Raw genomic sequence first — 7,771 nt, 5'->3', positions numbered from 1 at the left:
GAAGAAAAAACTGCTTGCAGTAGAAGTCTAATGGCAGAACTGACAATAGTATAGAACATCTTAATATATTTTAAATGAGAGTTGGATTAAATACAAAGAATTTTTGTAAAAGATTTAAAAATACATACCAGTTTAAAACATGAGAATTGCTGTTTTTTGTAGTCTGAAATAAGATGCAATGAACAACTATAACATTTAACAGTAAACATAGGTACATTTAAGTTATATGTATGAACACACTTACACACAGTAAACAGGAATTGAGTAAAGTGGATGCTCTTGGTGGGCCCTACCAAAGGCATGTCACTGTTCAAAACAAACATGCAAGAGTCAGCAAAAGGAATTTAGAGACAAAAACATGAGTAAGCCAGGGAACCATTCAGGGTATGCTTCAGTAAAGATGGCAGGACTTGATCACTGACCTGGCTCTCAGGCAAGATGGTGGTAAGGTCACCTGACCTCAGTCAAAATGGCAGCAATCACATGTTGTATGGAAAAGAAACCACGATTATTGAGCTGCAGGGATTTTAAGTTTAACAATAAGAGAGACTTAGAGGTGTGATCTGCCCTGTCACTGAGCCACCATGCCACAAGCCATGGCAGGGAGCAAAATGCTGGAATTGAAAACAGGCACCTTGTGGATACAACCAATCTTGTTGGCAGCAATAACGGTGGCAGGGCATCTTGAGGAAACTCCTTCCATTTGCCTGTGTGCTGACAGTAGTTAGAAAGCTCCCATAAAAGTGGAGCCAGTGGGACACCGGAAGAATTAGGGTACAAGCTGAAGAAGTAGGGCATTAAGGCCTGGGGTTTTAGGGCCTCTAAAAGGCACCCATCCCAGGGGGCGGCTGGATTGATGGACATGGATGGCTTCTACCTGTAGCTGAAACCGTGAAAACCTACAAAAACAGTGACAACACAAGGCCCCCTCTATATATATATATGTCTCCCCTCTATAGGCAGAGTATGAATCCACAGTAAACACCACAGGGCTTGTAGGAGAGCGTCCTCTGCCTACAGGCAGAGTGCTAAAGCCTGACTGACTCCAGTTGGGGTGACGTGGAAGCCAGAGAGGCCAGAGGCCACTCCAAGCAGCCTTTCAAAGCGCGGTGGGGAGAAAACAAAAAGAAAAAAAGAGAATCAAAACCAAGGAACTCTGGGCCCCCAGCCAAATGCACCACACAGCATGTGCAGTGCTAGCATGGGAGGACTGACCCCAGATCATCCAGTCACAATTTTAGCTAAGGGAAGCAATCCAGAAATGAATGTCGCAAAGGGCTCAACCGTAGCCAGAAAGACCATGGCTGTACTCCCATTTATAGGAACACCAGAAGACTTCCAGGAGCTCAACAATCAATTCCTTGGGTTCGGAGAAATGGTTAAGCTGACCAGAATGGGGGAATTCATCAATTGAAGCCGGTGGTGTGCGTAGCAATTTCACTCAGGCAGGTAAAATAGGGAGCTCTTGTAAAGAAACCTGGTTCCCTAGCCCAGGGTTCCATGTGTCCTCAGCCAGCCCACCTGCAGGCCAAAGGGAATGTCAAGAGCCTGGCCGAGTCACAGCAATGTAATGGTAAAAATAAAATGCTACAGGTCCCCAAACAGCAGCAGTGGGGCAGCCAGTTCCACACAGGGAGTCATGTGGTGGGTGAGAGACTTCAATGGGTCAGCCAGTCCCACAAAGAGAGACAGACAGATGGGCATGCCACAAGACCACACCACAGATCTCCAAAGGTGACTGGTCCCAGCCAAGGAGCCATGCAGCAGGCGAGAGACAGACACATGGGTAGGTATGCCATGCAGAGTGAAGTTGGATATTTATTTAGTGGGTTATGGAAGGGAAGAAGGGGAAAGAGCAGAAAGAGGAAGAGAGAGAAAGAGAGACAGAGACATAGAGGAAGGAAGGGGAGAAGTGGGGAGAAAGGAAAGAGAGAAGCTGTCTCTTTGAGGGAGATGGAAAGGAAAGGACTCAGGCTGGAAGCTGAAGATCAGCTTGCCTTGGCAGACGAGGGGAGAGAGTGGGCATGGCTTGTCTCTTAAAGGGAGAGAGCAGACCATTACAAATGACTACACAGAAAATCCATCTTACCCAGGTCAGAATGACAGTCATCAAGGAAACAAATAGAGGCTGGAGAGATGACGTGCTGCGGGAGCTCCTTCTGTTCCTTCAGCCAATAGCCTTTGAGATACCAGCCCATTGGGGTGTGGTCTCTTTCGCTTTAAAAAGCAGCAGCAGCCCTCCTCTCACTCTCTTGCTTCGGACTCCGGTTCCAATGACTAGACTCCTTTCCTTGTCGTGTGGCCGGTGTTCTGTAAGCTTTTTCCCCTCAAATAAATAACCCCTTTATAATTACAAACTGGTGTGGGATTGTTTCATGCATTAATGGCTCAGCAGTTAGAAGCATTGGCTGCTCTCACAGTTCAGTTCCCAGTATTTACACGGAGACTCACAACTGTCTGTAACTCCAGTCCTGAAAATTGGCAGCCTCTCTGGCTTCCATGGGCACCAGGCACGCACACGATACACATACATACAGGTATGCAAAACACACACACACACACGTACACACACACACACACAATATAAATACATAAATAAAATTTAAAGGAAAATAAGTAGCAGTGGAAGGAAACCATAGCTCCTGCTAGCAGGGATATGAGCTTGTCCAGTCACCACTGACAGCAGCATGGAATATTGTGCTTGGAATGAAAGTGGCCCCCACAGGCTCATAGGAAGAGGCACTATTACAAGGTATGTTCTTCTTTGAGTAGATGTGGCCTTCTTGGAGGAAGTGTGTCACTGGGGGTGGGCTTTGAGGTTTCAGATGCTCAAACCAGTCCCAGGGACTCTCTCTGCCTGCTGCCTGTCAATCCATATGCAGAATTCTCAGCTCCTCTCCAACACCAACTCAGCCTGCATGATGATAAGGGACTAGACCTCTGAACAGTAAGTCAGCCCCAATTAAATGTTTTTCTTTATAAGAGTTGTCATGGTCATGGTGTCTCTTTATGGCAATGGAACCCTAGCTATGATAGGAGATTTCTCAGAAAATGAAGAGTCAGTCTATGCTGCTAGTCCGCTATTGTCAACCTGGCTGTTTGCCCAGCGCACTGAGTGTTACTGTAGAGACATTAGCAACCAGTGCTTACCCAGTCAGGTCCCAGAGCTAAGTTATGGGACCAGCCTAGGCACCAAGAATGGAGGAATGGGCACACATACAGTGGAAGTTTCCAACTATAAAGAAAAGCAGAGTTTTGTCATTTACAGGGAAATGGATGCAACCTGGAGGTGATCCCATTAGGCACCAAAATGAGCCTCACAAAGACAAACATCACATGCCTTTTCCCACTTATGGATCCAAGACTTAACAGAGATATTAAAGCCTACATAACGTGAAGGCAGGATGAAGGTGAACTAGGGGGAGAGAGGGAACTAATGGGGTAGGACTAGAGAAGGGGTAGGGAACAGAGGGGGAATGTGCTCCATGTGCAATAGATATTAATATAACTTTTTATTAAAATTTAAACAAAGCAGTGCACCCTGAAGCCCTCTAAAGTATTCTACAGAGGCTGCCCCCTGCCCTGGAAGCTGTTGTTCTGACCTTCAGGGTCAATGACGGCCATCTAGTACCCAAAGTGTAAGCCTGTGATGACTTAAAAGTATTTCCTGCCATTTATGGAAAACCTGGCCAAGCATCAGCCAGCAGTCTTTCTTTCCTATGAACAGTGAGCAGCCATCAGGTCCCCACTCATTCCTTCCATCTCGTTCTACGCTAGCTGTGAGCACCCACTTCACTACAGAGAAAGGTTATAAACTCCGGTAAGAACAAACAATGGTCAGGGTAGATCCCATTTCTCACAACAGGATGGGGAAGCCCCAGGGAGCCTCAGAAAGTTGAAGGCAGAGAAGCAGATGTGAAAAATCAAGTCTAACCTTACATGACCAACTGAACAGTTCTTGGTTGCCAGGTGAGCGGCTGTCAGGAACCTCAAGGGCTCTTTATCAAAGCCTGGACTTCCCTCCTTTTTCCTTTCCAGTTCAGTCAAGACCTTTTAAAAGTCCTTCAAGAAAGCACTAGGTTTAGAGAGATCCTGGGGTCTCTATAATCTGGCCACACTTTTCTCCCTTGTTTTAACTGTCTATCAACATGTTCTGACTGGCACAAACTATCCAGTATCTATTGGGGTAAGCTGTGGTAAAACCAAATCCATGAGCAGCACCAATGTGTACCACCACTGGTTAAACACTCACCAATAAGGACAACTGGCCTGAGGGCCAGTTTAATCTTTAATCCCAGCACTCAGGAGGCAGAGGCAGGTGGCTCTATCTCTGTGAGTTCAAGGCCAGACTGGTCTATAAGAGCTAGTTCCAGGACAGGCTTCAAAGCTACAGAGAAACCCTGTCTCAAAACAAATGAACACACAACAAAAACGATTGGCCATGGAGAGACTAAGATGTCTTACTGTGAGGTGGACACTTCACCCATCACTAACTCAGACTCACTCATCTCATTGGCTCTGAAGATGCACTGAGTCATGCCAAGGGCAGTACCCAAAACTGTTCCAGTGTCTGGGCTCTGGGCCAAAGGTTCCCGGGTACACAATCCTCCTGATGGTCACAGAATCTCAAGTCCAACAACATCTTAGTAGCCCAGAGTCGGCTGAGTGAGTTCTTCTGGCAAGTGCCTCTCACTGTCCACTCAGCTATGGCATCGAGCAACCGCGTAGCTCTTGTAACTGGGGCTAACAAGGGCATTGGCTTTGCGATCACGCGTGACCTATGCCAAAAGTTTTCCGGGGACGTGGTGCTCACAGCCCGGAACCAGGCACGGGGCCAGGCTGCTGTGCAGCAGCTGCAGGCAGAAGGTCTGAACCCACGCTTCCACCAACTGGATATTGACGACCTGCACAGCATTCGCGCCATCCGTGACTTTCTTCTCAACGAGTACGGGGGACTGGACGTGCTTGTCAACAATGCAGGCATTAGCACCTGGCCTAAGAATAAGCCACCACCAAGAGAAAGCGACCTCTTCAAAGACACCCAGCCAGGTATGTCTGCTCTTGGCCTGGCAGTGCAGGCAGACGGGGTGGGGACACCTCTGGATTGTAGAGGTCTCAATCAGTTCCTGGATAGGAGCAAGCTAGGTTGGGAGCTTAAGAACAAAATGAATATTCCAGTGTTACAGTGTGCCTGGAGAGAGGGATTCCTGGGAGGTCCGAATAAGTTGAACGAAGTCTTTATTAAATGCTAGCATGACTGTCCCAAGCAGATTAGAAGAAGTAAACCCAATCGTCAGCTGGTTTGCATTTTTAAGGGCAAAGGATGCAGTTGAGACATATAAAGAAAGGCAGCTCTGGACACTTGTAATCAGCAAGCATTGTTTGTAGAAGCAGAGAGAAACAGTTACAGTCCAGCTGTGAGACTGTAGCTCAGGGTGGCATTCTATAGGAATTTAAGGCTGGTCCAGAGACCAATTTTACCCAAGATAATTTTAGCACCTAAAGTGCTCTTAGGGATATTTTCATGAGATGGCATAACTATAGTTCAGTAGCCCACTACATAAGAGCCTAGAAGGTTCTACTCAAAGAACCTTAGCCAGTTATCTGGCTTGATTCTAGGGTCAAGTGGACATCTGTGATTGGATCTTAAGCCCAGCTGGGTTTAGTTATAATTCATTTGGAAATAAGCAAGAAATGGGGAGGGGTCTTCTGTGCCAAGATTCCTTGTAGGATGCCTTCTACCAAGCACCAATCCCACAGAGACACAACAATTGCTTATTGATAGGTCACTAAGGGACTATTCTTTTATGAAGAGACACAATGACCAAGGCAACTTACAAAAGCAGGCATTTAATTGAAAGTTTGCTTACATTTGTAGAGGACTCGTTCATGCTCATCATGGTACCAGACAGACATGGTGCTGGAACACTAGCTGAGCTTTATACCCTGATCTGCAGGCAGAGGGGGGGGGAGGAAGGGAGGGAGGGAGGGAGGGAGGGAGGGAGGGAGGGAGGGAGAGGGAGACTAGACCTGGGGTGTTTGGGTACACTGTGAAGATGTGTCACTCTGGTTGGATTAATAAGAAGCTAAATGGCTGACAGCTAGGGCAGAGAGAACAATGGGAAGAAGGTGGAGATGAGAAGAGACACAGAGCAAGCAGGATGGTCATACAGAGACGAGGTAATAAAGCCATGAGGCAGAAAGAAAATGAATAGAAATGGGTTTATTTCAGTTATAAGAGCTAGTTAGAAACAAGCCTAAACTATTGGCCAACCTTTCATAATGAAAAATAAGTTTCCATGTCATTTCTAGAGAGCCAACAGTCCCAACAAAAAAAGTCCAAAGCCCTCTTCAGGTGACATACCTATTCCAACAAGGACATACATCATAATCCTTCCCAGACACTCCCAATCCCTGGGACTAAGCATTCGAATAGATGAGCCTAAGGGGTCATTCTCATTCAAACCACCACAGTGGGGCTCATCTAATTAGACCTCAAGTGCACTGTTGCATCAAGTTTTAACTAATGACTGTTCTTCATTCCTGTTCTTCCCGACAAGGCATTGATCCTACCCATGTTCACACTCAAGCAGAAGCAGCAATGAAAACAAACTTTTTTGGTACCCGGAATGTCTGCATGGAACTACTCCCTCTAATAAAACCACAAGGTAAGTTGGGTGTATGATTTCCTCTACCTGTCTGGCATCTGCCTCCCTGGGGTCTGCCTGCCTAATGTCTGCTTACCTGGGAGCTGAACCCCTTGCTACATGGAACTCATCATTTCTGTTGTGTATCTTAGGCAGAGTAGTGAATGTATCAAGCATGATAATTCTCACAGCCATGAAAAACTGCAGCCCGGAGCTGCAGCAGAAGTTTCGAAGTGACACCATCACAGAGGAGGAGCTGGTGGGGCTCATGAACAAGTTTTTGGAAGACACAAAGAAAGGAGTGCAAGAGAAAGAAGGCTGGCCTAAGAGTGCTTACGGAGTGAGCAAGATTGGGGTGACAGTCCTGTCGAGAATCCATGCCCGGAAACTCAGGGAGCAGAGGAAAGGGGACAAGATCCTCCTCAATGCCTGTTGTCCTGGGTGGGTGAGAACAGATATGGCAGGACCAAAGGCCCCCAAGAGCCCCCAAGAAGGAGCAGAGACCCCTGTGTACTTGGCCCTTTTGCCACCCAATGCAGAGGGACCTCACGGGCAGTTTGTTCGGGAAAAACAGGTTGAACAATGGTGAGCTCAACTCTCACCTCTTCCCGCGGTCCCTGGTTCTGTACCCTATCCTAAAGGGAGACACAGGCTCTAATTCTAATTCTAGGAAGTTTTATGATTTCCTCGAGGAGATAAAATGAAATTCTTGGCAATAACGAATGAAAATCAAGATGGACTAAATGGTTCTTTCTGTGTGTTCATTTATTGTGTGTGGGGTGCTACGTTAGACATGGTTCCCTGCACAGTATGTATGCACATGCATGAATAGTATGTACCCAGATTAGAAGAAAACCTTAGGTGTGGGTATTCAGGTGACTCCTTCTTTTTTTAATTTTTGAGATAAAACTGTCATGGCTTTAAGCCACTTTTATCAATTCTTTGGGAATTTCATACACCCATGCCATGTATTTGATCACGTTCATCCTCTGCTTCCCTCACTTACTCCCCCAGGTTCGACCCCATTTTCCCAACTTCTTCCAACTTCATAGTATCTTTTTCTGCTGCTGCTGCTGTTGCTATTAAACAAGTTTGGTTGACCTACCTGGGGTACATCCTTAAAG

The 7,771-nt window shown here is 46.5% G+C and overlaps 1 protein-coding gene across 1 annotated transcript; it reads left to right on the top strand.

Annotated features, from left to right (window-relative positions):
• Positions 1–4,706: 4,706 nt before the first annotated feature.
• Positions 4,707–7,375, top strand: LOC121461961 (carbonyl reductase [NADPH] 1-like). Its single transcript, XM_041673346.1, has 3 exons — positions 4,707–5,049; positions 6,561–6,668; positions 6,800–7,375. Exons 1-3 carry the CDS (start codon positions 4,707–4,709, stop codon positions 7,234–7,236), a joined length of 888 nt encoding a protein of 295 aa, XP_041529280.1. The 3' UTR covers positions 7,237–7,375.
• The last annotated feature ends 396 nt before the right edge of the window (positions 7,376–7,771 follow it).

The sequence above is a fragment of the Microtus oregoni genome, unplaced genomic scaffold (genome assembly GCF_018167655.1).
Source record: "Microtus oregoni isolate MIOR12 unplaced genomic scaffold, Mior012 000023F_ref0000262, whole genome shotgun sequence".
In the NCBI taxonomy this organism is placed as follows: Eukaryota; Metazoa; Chordata; class Mammalia; order Rodentia; family Cricetidae; genus Microtus; species Microtus oregoni.
This window is presented reverse-complemented; position numbering and strand designations above follow the sequence as displayed.

Excerpts from the sequence above, each read along its gene's own strand:
- LOC121461961 (XM_041673346.1), top strand. The coding sequence starts at position 4,707 with ATGGCATCGAGCAACCGCGTAGCTCTTGTAACTGGGGCTAACAAGGGC. Across the intron at positions 5,050-6,560 it reads CTTCAAAGACACCCAGCCAG|GCATTGATCCTACCCATGTT; the intron begins GTATGTCTGCTC and ends CTTCCCGACAAG. Across the intron at positions 6,669-6,799 it reads CCCTCTAATAAAACCACAAG|GCAGAGTAGTGAATGTATCA; the intron begins GTAAGTTGGGTG and ends TGTGTATCTTAG.